At 54.1% G+C, this 16,087-nt stretch overlaps 2 protein-coding genes across 7 annotated transcripts in view; one reads left to right on the top strand and one right to left on the bottom strand.

The window, feature by feature from the left end:
- Nucleotides 1-16,087, bottom strand: part of ALAD (aminolevulinate dehydratase) — a 117,638-nt gene that overhangs the window by 85,404 nt on the left and 16,147 nt on the right. The window lies entirely within an intron of this gene.
- Nucleotides 1-16,087, top strand: part of RGS3 (regulator of G protein signaling 3) — a 162,396-nt gene that overhangs the window by 67,242 nt on the left and 79,067 nt on the right. For all 6 annotated transcript variants that reach the window (XM_049711818.1, XM_033427397.2, XM_004269311.3 and 3 more), the window contains 6 exons: nt 2,842-2,923; nt 3,683-3,788; nt 4,573-4,924; nt 5,790-5,829; nt 10,971-11,167; nt 14,040-14,123. In XM_049711818.1, coding sequence (XP_049567775.1) covers nt 2,842-2,923; nt 3,683-3,788; nt 4,573-4,924; nt 5,790-5,829; nt 10,971-11,167; nt 14,040-14,123 — 861 coding nt within the window. The remainder of the gene's footprint in view (nt 1-2,841; nt 2,924-3,682; nt 3,789-4,572; nt 4,925-5,789; nt 5,830-10,970; nt 11,168-14,039; nt 14,124-16,087) is intronic.

The raw sequence follows: 16,087 nt of genomic DNA on the forward strand, positions 1-16,087 counted from the left end.
GTCACAGTAGGACCAGGCATGAGTGCGGTCCGGGCCTGGGGCTCTGGGACTCAAGTTCAAGACGGATCCCCTGCTAGAAAGTAGTGCGGGGTTGAGAGTACCAGCTTTGTGCCGGACCCGGGCTCACATCCAGCTCTGCCCTTCTTGAGGTCTGACTCTTGTGCATGGCAGTTTACCTCCCTGAGCCTCAGTCTTCCTGTCAGTGGAATAGGATGATAATGTGACGATGCTGTGAAAGTAAACGGAATATGTATGAAGTGCCTGGTGCAGGGGGTTCAATAACTATGGCATTTAGGGATTGGGATTGAAGTCTAGGCATGACAGAGGGTCAGAAATCAGGCAGGAGGGCAGAAGTGAGATGCTGGCATGGGTGAGATCTGAGAGCAGTAGCAGTTCCTGCACTGGACAGGAAAGAGCAAGAAGCACCCCAGGAAGGATGGCCTCTGCCAGGAGTCGCTGAGGTCCCAGAGATAGGGCAGGGCTGCTTCCCTTGTCTCTTGACCCTGAGGCCTGAGGTCAGAGAGGAGAGCTGAGAGCTTACTTGCTTCAGGCCTCAGTTTCCTTCTCTGTAAAATGGGCATACTGAAACTAGCCCTGCATTCCCTCAGGGCTGCAGTGATGATCAGGTTCTTTGGACATTGTCCTCTCAACGTGGTCGTGGTCACGATAGACAGAGCATAATTCTGTTTCCTTTATGCAGTCCCACCCCCTCACACTGAGCAGGAGAGGGGCTTGCTTCCCAACACCGTCTCCTCTTCCCCTCTTCCCAGCCCCCAGCTGGCCTGGACTGTTGTCTGGACTGGCTCTGCTTAGCCTGGTGCCCAGGAAGGCAGAGGGGTCTCCTGTCCACAGTCCCACCTGGATGCGGGGAACAGGCTGTTTTCTGGAGCACCCTCCTTCTCTCCAGATTCAGCTTTGGGGCCAGTCCCCAAACTGTTGGCCCTGGGTGCTGGGACTGGTTTTCCAGAGCCGCACCCCAGGCAGGAGGGGCCGTGGCTCTTGGTGGTGTAGGACTGGGGAAGTGCTAGCAAAATGCTGGCATCCCAGCTTCTGCCTGGGTTGAGGGTGGGCTGTGAGGTCCCTAAAATCCCTGCTGGTTGCATGGAGTGGACTGGGCTCCTGTCATCGTCCCTTGGCCTCAGTCTGGGCTTTCCGCGCTCACTCCAGAGTTTGTTTTTCTTTCTTTCTTTCCATTTTTTTTCTCTTCCTGTCTTAGCTGTGTGTTTTCCCAGAATTCTTATGGGAACAGGGTATTTTCCTGCCCCCCCCGCCCCTTCCCCTTGTCTGTCAGATTTCCTGTTTTACAAACTCGCTTTGAATCCAGGCCCAGGGCTGGTGGGAAGCAGAGCCTCAGGGGCCTCCCCAGCAGCATCCAAGGGCCTGGGTCACCCCGGGCTCCCCGGCCCCCCCCTTTCCCATGCCTGGCCTTTGGGACAGCTGGCAGGTGAATGCCGGCACCCAGCCTGGAAGAGGTAACCCCTAAAGGAAGGAGACAGCAGTCTCCTAACGAGGCGGTGGCCCTTGACCTCTTTCAGGGCTGCTGAGCTGGCTTCTTCCTCAGCCTGCCTGGGGTGCCCTACCCCATGCTGCACCGGGGCCCACGCCACATCCAGGGCGCCAGACCCCTTTTCTGACTTCAGCTGCCTTAGTCTGTTGCTCTCATACACCTGCTCTGAGCAGCCTGGAATTGCTCTTTGAGTGGGCAGGGGCTGGGCTTTCTGCACCCCTCCCAAAGCCTAACTGGGGGTGCACAGAGAGGGCATGCAGCAAGGTAGAACTGAACTGAGCTAGCAGACCACGCCGCCCCTTGCCAGCTTTCCTCTGCTGGTGGGAGGCTGCAGCTCTGTCCTCACTAGCGGAGCACTTGCTGGTTCCTGCCGTGCTCCAGGCCTGTCATCTAAAGTCAAAGCACAAAGGACTCTTCCCAGCACCATCCTCACGTTTTGCTGTAATGCTTAACATGACCTGCTTTGCTTTCTAGAGATCAGTGTACCCTCATGCTCCTCTGGGAGCCAGAGACCAAGGCCTCATGACCTGGTACCTCAGCAGAGCCTGGCATGCAGTAGGAGCTCAATAATTGCATGTTCCTTTGAAAAGAGCATCCAGATGGCAGGGACCTTTCAGGGGACTTCTGAAAGTAGGGGTTGTGCACCTGCCACGCACACAGGCTGCAGCAGGCACAGTGAGGTCATTGGCTAGTTCAGGTTCAGCCAGGAAGCCTATCTGTGCCCTCACTTGCCCCCTCACCCGGGAGCCCTCACTGATACCTTGAGGCCCTGGCAGTGGACGGCCCTGAGACGCCTAGCACGTGTCCCCTGCCCCTTGGCCTGAGGTGGTGAGTGTGTGCATCCCTGTCTTCCCTCCCCTGTGCTCTGGGAGGGCAGCCAACAGGCCGGCTTTGTCTCTGGGCCCTCAGCATGGGGCCAGCCTTGGGCCGATGCTCCATGAACCCCTGGGGAAAGGAGGAGGGGACCGAGCAGGCAGTGGGTCACAGGTGAGGTGGAGACGTGCAGTGCAGTGGGCCCTTGGGTAAAGGGCTAGGCCACATGTCTGCCAGGGCTGAGGAAGGCGAGATTCAGCCTTCCAAGGCTTGGTCTGGGCCCTTCCACATGGGCCTGGCTTACCTCCTGAGCTCCCAGCCTTCCTGCTTGGCCCACAACCCAGTGCTCAAGATGCCTGGGCCAAGATAGGGACAGCGAGGGGCCGGCCAGCCTCCTTCTTGGCTCCAGCAGCCTTGGAGAGGAAGGTGGCTCTGGGGTGGGGACTGTGCTCTTCACGACCTTGGAGCAGAGGCAGCAGCCTCATGGCTTCTGGGAGTAACTGGGCAGGGCTGTGTCCTAGATTACCATCCCGAGGGGGAAGGACGGCTTCGGCTTCACCATCTGCTGCGACTCTCCGGTCCGAGTCCAGGCCGTGGATTCCGGTGAGTGAGTGTCTCGGGTGATGCCAGCCCGAGGCTTTGCAAACAAGATGTTGGAACTGAAAGGGGAGCCCTAAACTGGAGCAAAGTGTCCTGGTTTTTCAAAATGAGAAGAATAATATTTTTAAATGACCACAGATGAAAGTGAGTTCTATGAAAATACACCTACTCTTTTTTTTTTGTTTTTAATCAAAATGAAAATAGATTTTTATATTTTGTTTCCCAATCATTTCAAACAGGAACTAAACCTATATTTTCAGTAATGGCTGCATGGGAAAATGAGAGTCATTTATGAACTCGATTTGGAAGCAGTATTTTATCCTATTCCAGCCTGATTAGCACTTAAAAATAGTCATTCCCTCCCTATTTTTCACAAAGAAAAGACTTCTAGTCACAGAGTGAGCATCCAAAGTGGAGAAGCTGGGACATGGTGATCTGGGTGCCCCCATTGCCTGTGAGCCTGGCAGCAAGGAAGGGTTCTCAAGGGGTGGGAGGCCCTGGGCAGGGAGGGGGACCTGGCGGGGAGGTGGACAGCAGAGAGAGGTCAGCCAGTACTGGGTACGCGGGCAGGGAGGAAGTGAGGGCAAAGGGGAGCCTCCCTTCAAGGTCCCTGAGAGCCCCCGAGGTTGGCCCCTCATTGACAGGTGAAGAAACAGAGGGGAGCGGTCCTTGTCCAAGGTCACTGGAAGCAAAGGACCCCGGGGCTTTTGAGGGGGGTGTGGACTTCAGGAGCCCTTGAGTGGCTTTTCTTTGTCCCTGCAGGGGGCCCGGCAGAGCGGGCAGGGCTGCAGCAGCTGGACACGGTGCTGCAGCTGAACGAGAGGCCCGTGGAGCACTGGAAATGCGTGGAGCTGGCACACGAGATCCGGTGACAGGGGCGGCGGGCAGCCCGGGGCCTCGGGCTGGGGCGCACCTCCCCTCCCCTCCCCAGACCTGGGCACACGCCTCGCCCGTCCCTCCTTCCCAGCCGTGAGCAATTCACTTTGCTCCTTGGGGAATCAGTTTCTTGGCCTGAAATTGGAAGGTTCAGGTTCTGAGCAATTTTGGATCCCAGAGCAGACAGCGGGGAAGAAGCTCTCAAACAGACCCTGTGGTTCGTGGTGCAGCTCCAGGGGGTCGCTCTCTACTTTAGCTCATTAGTTCTGCTACCTCAGAGCTAAGCCCTTGGTTTCCTAAGGATGCGTAGATGTTGCGAACGTTTTCAATTGCACAATTAAACAGTTATTCTTTATATTTTGGGGTCTCCTAAATTTCGACCCTCTGGGTTAAAGCCCTTGTGGCCCATTTTAGGTTTGCTTCTGGAATGACCGGATGAGGGGTTGTACACAGGCCGTGGCTTGTCTGCTCCTCCTTGATAACACTTTGTGTCCAGGAGGCACGTCACTAGTTGAGTTTGGTCTTCTTTCTTGTTTACTTGGCCTTGGCCTCAGTGTCCTTCCCAGCCTCTGCCAGTCAACTAGAGTCGACCTAAGGGACCCCTTTGCTGTCTCTACTTTAGATGGCCTCTGCATCCCTTCCTGTTCTGGCACTGGGGCTTCCCTGCCCTCTTCCCCTCTCTTCCTCTCTGCCCCCACAGGCCCCTACCATGGCTGACTTTGGTCTCCCCCAGACTCAACTTCCCTTTGTGACTCCCCGCCTCCTCCAACTTCCAGGAGCTGCCCCAGCGAGATCATCCTGCTTGTGTGGCGTATGGTCCCCCAGGTCAAGCCGGGGCCAGATGGCGGGGTCCTGCGGCGGGCGTCCTGCAAGTCGACCCATGACCTCCAGTCGCCCCCCAACAAGCGGGAGAAGAACTGCACCCACGGGGCCCAGGCACGGCCAGAGCAGCGCCACAGCTGTCACCTGGTGTGTGACAGCTCGGATGGGCTGCTGCTCGGTGGCTGGGAGCGCTACACTGAGGTGACCAAGCGCGGGGGCCAGCACACCCTGCCTGCACTGTCCCGTGCCACTGCCCCCGCCGACCCCAACTACATCATCCTGGCCCCGCTGAACCCTGGGAGCCAGGTATGGACAGCTGGTTCAGGGGAGGTGAAGGGCATGGGTCCCTGAGTGAGGCCAGGAAGATGCGAAGACTCAAAATTGTGTTGTGAGGAGCCTGCCAGGGGCTTGGAGTGGGGAGCAGGGAAGTGGACTATGTGTTAGCTCCAGCCTCTATAGGGCTGTCCTGTAGGGCTGTCCCCGGCAGAGACAGCAGGTGGGTCTTTGTGGCCTCAGGGCACAGATCCAGGACCATGGGAGGTCACACGGTAGAAGATTTCACCTCAAAAGAAGGAAGAGCTTTCTGCCAGTCTGCACTTATCCTCAGCGGAATGAGCTGCGTGGTAGGCAGCAAGCCCGTCGTAGGAGCTGTAAGATGGAGTAATGGAATGTCAGCGTGTGTGCCCCAAAATATCGGTCCCAGGAGACACTCTGGGAAGAAAGTTTCTTGATGTCACATGAGTTTGAGAAACACCTTATACTCTCTTCCTCTTCTGGGAGATTCCCAATGCATATTAGCCTATTTGAGGCTCTGAGGGCATCTGCGGTGAAGAAGGTGGTTTACCCTTGTTTAACCGAGCATTTCTCAAACTCCCCTGACGGTGCACCCTTTGTGGCAGAGTTGTTAGCGTCTCAAGTGCCAGTGTTTCACAGAACACACTTCAAGGGGTTAGACTTGATGAAAGCTAAAGCCTCGTTCAACTCGAACATTCTAGAGGATTCTAGATTCTATGATCCCTCCAGGCCGCCCTCTCAGCTCGTTAGCGGGACTGCTGTTTTGCCCTCGTGCCCTGAGGTGCTCCCCTCCTATCCCCAGGCCAGGGCTGAGCAGCCTGCCTGGTGGTCTGCCCCGTTCCTGGGGCTGAGGTAGCTCTCTGTCTTTCCCTCGCAGCTGCTGCGGCCTGTGTACCAGGAGGATGCCATCCCCGAAGGTGAGTCTCTCCTCTGCTGCTGTGCCCTCTGAGCCCCGGAGAGATGGCGAGGTTAGCTGCGAGGCTGGGCCCCACCTCCTCCTCTGAGTTGGGAGAACTTCCCAACAGAGTCAAGATCCCCCCCACCATTTTGACACAGAGTCTGTCTCCTCTTGGGACCTTTTTCTTCCTCACTGAACCAGTGTCTTTCTTCCTTGGACCCTGAACTGAGGAGGAAGAGAGGGCATCTTCCCAGAGCAGTCTAACAGATGGTGTTCAGGACTCAGGCATTCAGCTGAGATTCAACCAACGTTACTGAGCAACCAATATATGTAAGGTGCTGTAGGCACTGTGGTCAGGCCAGCTCGGGAGGGAGGCACGGAATTTGGAGCTGGGAGGTTCCAAACTGGAGTTGTATGAGTTTGAGCAACTCATGTCCCCTCACTGAGCCTCAGTTTCTTTATCTATAAAACGGGGCTGATAATTCCCACTTCAGAGGGTGTTGGGAGGATTGAAGGAGATAATGGTTTTGAGTGGCAGCCTATTTGCTGAGTGATGTTACACAGAAGTTAGCTGTCTTTGAAGTGCACAGATGGCTCTGCTGTTTGAAGGGATTTTTCTCCTTTGTCCTTCAAATCCTGACCTTAGTTTTTAAGGGCCAGGGAGAGAAGCTGGGCTCAAAACCAGTTCCTTCTCCCAGGAAACCTGAGGTATCAGTGTTGCTGCTGGAGTTGGCTGGGCATTCCTTTAGGCCCTCTCTGCGCTGGCCTGAGTCTAGCTGGCTGGAGTCCAGGTGGTATCTGGAAGGTTGAGACCAACCTTGCCTGGTGGTCCATGGTGCTGACCTTGGATATGCTTGAGCCCTTCCTTCTTTGACCTCCTTCTTTGTGAATGGCCTTTTCCCAACCACTTGCAGACTTGCTTCCTTGCTGTCCCCCTCTGTCAGTAGCATGAAGACGACGCTTGCTTAGAGCAGGTACCCTTTGGAGGGAAAAGGGCCCCCATCAGGCTCAGAGTTGCAGATGGAAGCCATCTTTGTTCTCTCCAGGCTGGGGCATTTGGGTGTTAGGGCTTGGTCTGCGGAAATGAATCTGTGTTCCTTCCGGAGAAAAGTCTGATGGAGATTCAACACTGAGTTTTAAAAAAGCTTTTAGTTGCCACATCAGGTTAGAGTGGAGATGTCACTGCTAAATGGTGACCCCATTAAGGGCAGGGCCTAGGCCTGCTCACCTCCGTGTGTCTGATGCTGGTCCCAGGGTCTGACAGACAGCAGGTACTCAACAGAATTTTATTGGAGTGACTGACTGAAGGGGAGTGACTCTGGTTGCCTCCAAGGTTTGCAGACTGCTCATGGGAGAAGGGAGCTGGAGAGATGTGTGGGTTGAGGCAGGCTGGTGTGGTTCCTTCTCAGCCGAGAGATGCCTCTTGGTGTCCTCCCAACTCGTGTCCACATTTTGGTTCCCCTCTGAGAATACAGTACTTAGTAAACCAAGAAGGGCAGAGTCACGCAGGCTGTGGGAGAGGGACAAGCGAGGAAATGATGCTGCTGTTAATAACAGTGGTAACTTTTGAATGCATTATATTAAGAACTTGACCTGACTTCATTCATTCTTTTTTAAAAATTTATTTATTTATTTTATATTTATTTTTGGCTGTGTTGGGTCTTCGTTTCTTTGCGAGGGCTTTCTCCAGTTGCGGCGAGCAGGGGCCACTCTTCATCGTGGTGCGCGGGCCTCTCACTGATGTGGCCTCTCCCGTTGCGGAGCACCGGCTCCGGACGCGCAGGCTCAACGGCCATGGCTCACGGGCCCAGCCGCTCCGCGGCATGTGGGATCTTCCTGGACCGGGGCACGAACCCGTGTCCCCTGCACTGGCAGGTGGATTCCTAACCACTGCGCCACCAGAGAAGCCCTGACTTCATTTATTCTTCACGATGATAATTATTTTGGTATCCAAGGACATCTTTGCTCTTTACCAGGGATCAAATATTCCTAGCTCCTGGTCCGTGGGTTCAGAGGAAGGGGTGGAATTCACGGTACAGATCTTCCCTTAAACGCACTCAGGGTTCTCCAGAGGCTAAAGCTGTCGCCAGGGTGACAACTTCTGTCTCCTCCTCTGGCTGGGCTGCTCGGCCTCCTTGCAGGAGGGTGGGTGGGTTGAGCCAACCTGAATAGAATGGGGTCTGGTGCCCTTCTGGGGCCTGTGGTGCCTGCCCGCCTGTCGTCGGCGTGTTCTCCAGGGCTGCGGGTGCCCTTGGCATTGTCCCTTGCCCTGTGAAAGCAGCCCAGCCTCAGATTCGCCACGGCCGGGGGACGGATGGCTGCCAAGGCTCACCTCGGAAGCCGGAGCAAAGCCGAGTAATTACTGTTTGGTCAGTGAAGCAGGTGTTTAAGGGGTGATATGGGGGTTTAGACCAGAGAGTGTAAGCGGTAGCAGGTGGGAAGTTAAGGAGTTTGCTTCGCAGAGCTCAGTAGCTGGGTTATAACTTGGACTGTTCTTTAAAAAAATACTTCAAAAAATCAGTTTTGGAAAATCAAGCCCACTTGCTACACACTATCCAGGGTATGTGGAGATGGGGCACGAGGGCATGCCACATAGGTTGGGTTGATTCCGCTTTGTACCAGTTACTGGCCAGATGACCTTGGGCAAGTCCCTCAGTCACTCCAGGCCTCAGTTGCCTTGTCTATAAAATGGGGCTGCTTCCCACCTGAAGGCAAAGGTGTATGTCAAGTGGCTTATTCATGACTCTCTAGGCCCAAGGCAAAGATTCTGTGACAGCCCTATGCAGCTGGGCTAGGGCAGGGAAGAAGTGGTTTCCTTTAAAGGTCAGACTGGGGGCGGGCAAAAGCCCAGATTTGGGCATTAGCAAACAGCCGCCTTTGTTAAGTTTCGTCTACTTTGCCTTGCTTGTCAGTCCTGTGTGGTTTTGCCTTCTCTGGTCTAGGCTCGGTTGTGTTAACTTAGACTGTCTAGTTCCAGACTGACCCTTTGATCCCCGTTCATGGTAAAGTTTGTGGCACAGCAGCCCTGTCCTAATGCCAGCCCTGACGGGTGGATTATTTGTTGGCTTGGGTTTATAATCCTCGTGCCCTCACACCCTGGTACCATTCACCAAACCCTTTCCCATCGGGTCTCTCGTGTGCGCCCTCACCTGCCCTGGGGCAGGCAAGGCAGCAGTCTGTATTATCTCTGCTTTGCAGTGGAGAAAACTCTGGCTCAGAGGAGGAAGGAACCTGGTCAGGGTTATTACACAGCCAGTCTCGGAGGAGGCCAGTGCTCAAGTTCAGGTGTCTTGTCCAACTCACATCCAGTGCAGAGCTTGAGAGCCAGGATGGGTTCTTTCAGCAAAGGGGCCAGTGCCTGGCAGCACAGAGCCCTCTGGGGCGGACGTCCGGGGCCAGAGCAGACGAGGAGCTGGGTAGGTACTTCCATGCATCTGCCCCCCGCCCCTGTCCTGGGCGCACGCTCTTTTTACTCTTCTCTAAGTGACTCCCTGAAGAAGCAGGAAGTGGTTTAGGTTATTATGGTTCGAGTGCTGCCCCAGGATACTGCTGTGATCAGTGGTCACTTGTGTGTGTGGGTTGACTTGTTTTTCTTACCCTGCTCGGTGAGAAGGGGCATGGGGTGGGTAGAGGAGGAAAGTGTGAAACCTTCCGAGCTGAGTTTTTCCCCTGAGGCTGTGGACCACGCGTTGGTGGGGAGCTTCCCCGAGATGTAGTTGGGGTCAGGCCACCTGTTCACCCCCAGGCTGCCAGGACTGGGGGTGGCGGAAGGAGACCTGGGCCCCCGTGGACTGCGCATTCAGGTCAGGGAGGGCTGATCAGTTGCCCACCAGACAGCAGGGACCCTCGGAGGGGGCCCAGGTGTGTGCAGAGTCTGAATGCCCTGGAGTTTGTCTCCTACCTGCTTGTGTCCAAGAATTCCTGACTTTTTAGCTACTCTGTGTTTTGCTCTTCTGCCCATTGGATGAGACATGATAAAGATCTGTATGCCACCCCTTGTTCAGTATGAGGGTGTGTGTCCTGCTGTGGCACCTTATAGAGGGACTCCCTGCAGCTCTCTGCTCTCTTCCCTGGGGGTGATTCATTCTCTCTCTCTCTCTCTTTCTCTCTTCTCTCTCTCTCTCTTTCTCTCTCTCTCTCCCCCTTTTCTGATGAGAATAATTTGTGAGTTGATAGCCAAGCCGGGGAATACCTCCTGGCTGCGATGAAGCCTAGGATTCCCAGAGTCCCTGGAGTATCTGATTAACTCGCTTTCCCAAGTGGAGAAATCACAACAACAAAACCACAATAAGTTAGCAGCTCACTTTTACCGCGCACTTACCAGGTCCCAGGCATTATTCTAGGGGCTTTACTTGGAGTGTCTCATTTAATCCTCACAGCAACCCCATGAGCTTGGTACTATAACTGCAGTGAGGAAACCAAGACTCTGAGGGGCGAAGTGAGTTTCTGGTGGTCACCAAGCTGGGGAGCAGAGGAGTGGGATTTGGGTGCAGCCCTCTGGCTCAGAACGGGTGCTCTTCCCCGGGAACTGGAGTGGCAGGTGCCACTCCCTATTCCGGACTGACTCAGTGAGCCAGGCCGCTCCAGCTCCCTTGGCTAGTAGAAGGCAGACACCCATACATCCTGAGAAAGCCCACTGTCTCTGCTATCACTGCAGAGACATGACCTCCAGTCCCTTTGTTCAAGGGACCTGGGAGGCAATGAAACGGGCCAGCAGTGTTGGGTGTGCGCAGGGAGCAGTGGGGATGGGGACATGGGGGACCACACGTGCTCTGCCACCCAGGACGCTCCATCTGATTGCTTGTTTGACGTGGGACTGTGGGCCCGGTGAGGTCAGATCTTCTGATTTTTCGAATCTGAGAGATTTTCTGATTTTTAAATGTACGAGGCCAAACCGATAGGTCTGGTTCAGGTCCTGGTGACCTGAACCTGTCCTTGCCCTGGAGTTGTGGGTTTACACGGTAGTATCTCTCACAGAGTGTGAGGGGATTCCTTCTGAGGCCTCCCTGTCCTCTCAGCACCTTGCTCAGGGCCCGGCGCATGGTAGCCGCTGTTGTTAATGGCTGTTAATGGACTGAGACCATGTTCCCTGTTTCTGCAGAGGCCTGCCTCTGCAGGGGGCATAGAAATGCCTCACGGTCCCCCATCTCTGTTCCACAGAATCAGGGAGTCCCAGCAAAGGGAAGTCTTACACGGGCCTGGGGAAGAAGTGTCGGCTGATGAAGACGGTGCAGACCATGAAGGGCCATGGGAACTACCAGAATTGCCCGGTCATGAGGCCGCATGCCCCACACTCAAGCTATGGCACCTACGTCACCCTGGCCCCCAAGGTCCTGGTGTTCCCCATCTTTGTTCAGGTGAGCTGATGACCGACCCCAAGGGCTCCCTCTGGAGGAGGTGAGAAAGAATAGGGTCCTTCACCCCGGGACTCAGAGATGGTACCTCGTTCCAGGTCTGAGGACCCCCTTTTGGGAAAGACAAATAGCTTTAGGGGCTCAGGATTCCGGGGGTTATACTGAGGGAGCAGAGGTTTCCAGGAGGAGGAACAGGAGAGTGGGGGCAGGGAAGCTCGGCGACAAGCGGGTCCCCCCTCCCCCCTCCCCTCCCCCCTCCCCTCCCCTTCCCCCTCCCCCTCCCCCTCCCCTTTCTCTGGGGCCATTGCAGACACGCTACAGCTGCTGGTTGTATTGTCACAGGGCCTGTGTGCTGAGGGTTCTGCTTCCTGGCTCCTCCAGTGCTTTGTTGTTTGGAGATGACCAAGGGAGAGAGCCTCGAGGTCTGGCATCTTGTCTGCCCATCAGACATCTTAGCAAACATGTCTGGCCAGTACTAGCTGGTGGCCTGAGATTATTTAGATCTCCCTTCCCCTGCTTTTCTCTCTTTTTCCTTCTCTTCCTCCCCATTTCCAAACCTTTATTTATTCTATCACCCAGATATAACCAATGTGAGCATTTAGATATCTTTCCTGTGCATATACATATTTAAAAAAAAACCCAGACAGATCTTATTGTACGTTTTATATCCTGTTGCCTTTTTTAAACAAGAATTGCAGCATGAACATTTCCTACATCATTAAATATTCTTTGAGACTGTGTCTTGTAGCGATTGGACACTACTATGTGGATGTACCATATTTATTTAAGCAGTTCTCTATTCTGTTCAGACACTTGTGTTATGTCTACTCTTTTGCTATTGTAAATAACTCTGTGATGAAGATCCTCATGCGTGAATTGCCTCTCGGATTATTTTCCTTGGGGGAGATTCCAAGAAGCGAAATGACTGGGCTATGGGTCATAAACATCTTAAAGGCTCTTGATGCGTATTTTGACAAATTGCTTTCCAGAGACACTCTTAGTTTATCCTCTCATCAGCAACCTAGAGGGGACATGGCCCCAAGAGCTTCATTTCTGACCATGCCTGCCTTCTCTGGTCTCCCTGGCGACCCATTCCGGGCCTGTCACTGGCCAGTGGACCTTAGAACTCATACTTTTATAGGACGCTCACAACGCAACTCTGGCAGGTGACGCGCCTCTCCCCAGACAACTCTGTGGGCAGGGTCTGCCCTTTGCCTTTCTCTTGGTCTCTTCTCTTTCTCGGGATGTAACCACAAAGGTCTTGGAATCCACGGGACTTATTTTTCATTTTTAAATTTTTACAAAAAAAATTAAAAATTAGTTTTTAAAAGTTATAAAAAACTTTTGAGTTGTAAAATATATAAACCAAAAATGGCATAACACTTAAATGCAGAGTTTAACGGGTAATTATAAAGCGGATATCGACTAAGAGAAAGGACTAGACCATTGCCACCACTCCAGAGGCTGCGCATCTCTCCTCCTGATTACGATGCCCCCTCCCCCTGAGACATACCCACTAGCATGACTTTATGATAATCATTTCCTAGCTTTTCTTTAGTTTTACCACCTATATGTGCTTTCCTAAATGACTTCTTTTTGAATATTGCTTAATGAAACCATATCTCATATCTTCTTTTGGGCCTTGCTTCTTTTGCCTCACGTTACTTGTAAGATCCATCTTGGTTGTTGTGAGTAGTTGACATTTGTTTCGTTATCTTTCTTCCAGCACCTTGCTTGGTGTCAGGTGCCCAGAAGCCATGTTATAAATGTGCACTCACGAGGATAAGCCCTGCTGGGTAGTCCAGGGCTGAGGGAGGTTTCTTCAGGCTGTGCGGGGGCAGGGCTCCACCGTGGGTATGGGGCAGGGTCATGTGCTGGGGTGAGAGGTTTGGCTGAGACTTGGTCCCTGGGAACTGACAGCTGAGAAGGACTCAGTTAACTCAAGTGTGTTATGAATGTAGAGCAGGGACTGGCCTGGCCTTGAAGGGACTCAGGTGACCAAATCCGGCATGAGGCTCTCAGGATACTGCCAGAGGCGTCCTGAGAGCCTGGGCCTGACAGCATGAACAGGACAGATGGGGGAATGTGGGGGCCGGGAGCGCCCAGGAGCTCGGTGCAGTGGGGGAGCTGGGGCGGGCTCGGGTGGTAGGGTCGGGGGTGGGGAGGATGGCAAAGGCCGACCATGTGGTTGGACTTCCTGCAGCTAGTGTGTGAGGGCGGGTGGGGAAGGTAGCAGCAGCAGTTCCGCCCAGGATGAGTGTCTCTGTCTTTCTGTTTCTGTCTGTGTATGAGGGGGTGTGTGGGCTCTTGGGGTGTTGGGGCAGGGCTAGCGGTCTTCAGTCTTCTGTGGCTGGCTTTGGCAGGCTGCCTCCCCCTCCCCTCCCCCTCCCCTCCCTCCCCTCCCCCTCCCCTCCCTCCCCTCCCCCTCCCCTCCCTCCCCTCCCCCTCCCCTCCCTTCCCTCCCCCTCCCCTCCCCTTCCTTTCACCTCTCCTCCCCTCCCCTCCCTCCCCCTCCCCTCCCTCCCCTCCCCCTCCCCTCCCTCCCCTCCCCCTCCCCTCCCTCCCCTCCCCTCCCCTCCCTCCCCTCCCCCTCCAATCCCTTCCCTCCCCTTCCCCTCCCTCCCCTCCCCTCCCCCTCCTCTCCCCTTCCTTTCACCTCTCCTCCCCTCCCTTCCCTCCCCTTTCCCCTCCCTTCCCTCCCCTTTCCCCTCCCCTCCCTCCCCTCCCCTCCCCTCCCTCCCCTCCCCTTCCCTCCCCTCCCCTTCCCTTCACCTCTCCTCCCCTCCCCTCCCCTCCCCTCCCCTCCCCCTCCCCTCCCCCTCCCTCTCCCCCCCATTGCCACCAGGCCTCTTTGAACTGTCCTCTTTGTTTTCAGCCTTTAGATCTCTGTAACCCTGCCCGGACCCTCCTGTTGTCGGAGGAGCTGCTGCTGTATGAGGGGAGAAACAAGGCTGCCGAGGTAAGACACTCACATTTCCCGGGTGGGGTTTCTGGTGGGCTTCATCGGCCATCCTCCAGGCCCCTAACTTTCCTCTCTTCCTGATGGTCTCAGAATTGTACAATTGGGGTAGAAAAGACCGGAAAAGCCCTCCATGCCCTCTTTACCAAATGGCTACCCAGCTTTCTTTGGTATATTCCCAGTGGTAGGGAACTTGCCACCTCTCAAAGCCATAGAGTGCATCTTTGATGGTTACAGAGCTTTCCCAACACCTAATGATGTTCCACTGTTTCTCCCATCTTCCTCTAAGGAGCAGGAGAGACGGCATTTCACCCCAGCTGTGATGAATGACTTTGTGGGTGAGAAGATAAAGCTGTTAGCCAAAGAGAATTTTAGAAGAGCACCCGTTACCTGGGTTTTTGGGTGTATATTAACCCAAATCCAAAATCTTCTTCTGAGGGATAAGTCTGTGATCTCTCTTTGGGCTCTAGCTCTGCCAACAGAGACCTGGGTGTGTAGGTCACGCTGCTTTTCCTGGGAGCTGGCCCCGGCTTATCTCTAACTGGGGGGATTTCACTCGCCAACACCATCCCCAGAGCTGGCCAGGTTCCGGCTCAGTCTCATGAGTTTAAATCTACTTGGGAACAGAAGTTGGAGCTCTGGGGTCTGACTGGGCTACCTGGGAGCCTTGAAGAGAGGGTAGGGGGCTTGCCTCCAATCAGGCCCTGATTCAGAGCTGGCAGTGTGGCTCGGCTGAGTTGAGGGACAGCTTGGGGTGGTGGAAAGATTAGGAAACTTGGAGGCAGAAGGCATGTAGCCAGCTCTTGCTCCGCGGCTGGTTCACTTACAACTTCTTCCTTCTTCCTCAGTCTTCCCATCGGAACAGTGGGGTGTGTGTGTGTTTGAGGCAGCAAGGGCAGGGTCTGAGGTCAGCTGATCTCTAAGGGCCCTTTCAGCCTCAGCATTCGGGGACATTTTGTGTAGTCGTGGCTGAAGCAGGCTGCTTTTGTCTTGTTTGTGAAACAAGTGGACCAGAGCTCATATTTTCCAAATGAGCCTTGTCTTTCAGGGCCGCTCCCTGGGGAGACTGCGGGATTATTTCTACCACACTGGCGTTGCTTACCACATTTCTGGACCTCCTCTTCGGGAACTTTCTTAAGAACCTTGGCATAACTTCTGAATTGCCTCTGTGGGAGTAAAACTTCATCTGTTGCGGGGGATTTGGGTTTTAGGAACGAGAAGTCCTTTGGAGCTATGCTTGGTGAATAAGTGTGTGGTAGAGCTCAGTCAGGTAGCCAAAGGTCAGCAACTGAGGAGTGTGGCTATAAACCCACAAGACTCAGAAGGAGGCGGTTAGGAATGGCAGCCACTGTGGAGTACATTCATACGTCTCAAGGTGCTCTTTTCTTCCCCTACTCACTCACCATTAAACCTGCAAACCTTGAGCACTTCTTATTTATCCTCACTGTGCAAGTTTTCCATTCTTGATCCCAGTTAACTCTCACAGCTTCCCGAGGAGAGGCACGTTTGCCCCTACTCAGTAGATGAGGAAACTGAGGCTCGAGTGAGATTTACTAGGACCTGAGGGTCTCAAGACTCCTAAGAGATGGAGCCATGATTAGCACTTGGGATCTCTCTGGCTCAGCAGTTCTTTCCAGGATCCCATGCTGGCTCTGGTGTGTTTGTTTAAAAACAAACTAACAAACATAAGCTGAAGCCAGGGCCTGATGATAGTTAAAATCTGTCCAAAAGCTCTTTGCCTAGTGGGCCTTTGGAGCCCTAGAACTAAGAGACCCCTTTTGACGGTTGAAAGAAATGACTTGAACACAAGGAAAAATAATACATTTCTTTTTCTTGAAATATGATAGGAAGCAAATATGTGGCTGTTAGTAGCCTGTCGTGTTATTCAGGCCAAAAATATAAACCAATTCAAGAGGGGTTTGGCGAAGTTCAGAGAATCGCATCGTGGCTGGGCCCTCAGGAGC

The sequence above is a fragment of the Orcinus orca genome, chromosome 6 (assembly GCF_937001465.1).
Source record: "Orcinus orca chromosome 6, mOrcOrc1.1, whole genome shotgun sequence".
NCBI lineage: Eukaryota > Metazoa > Chordata > Mammalia > Artiodactyla > Delphinidae > Orcinus > Orcinus orca.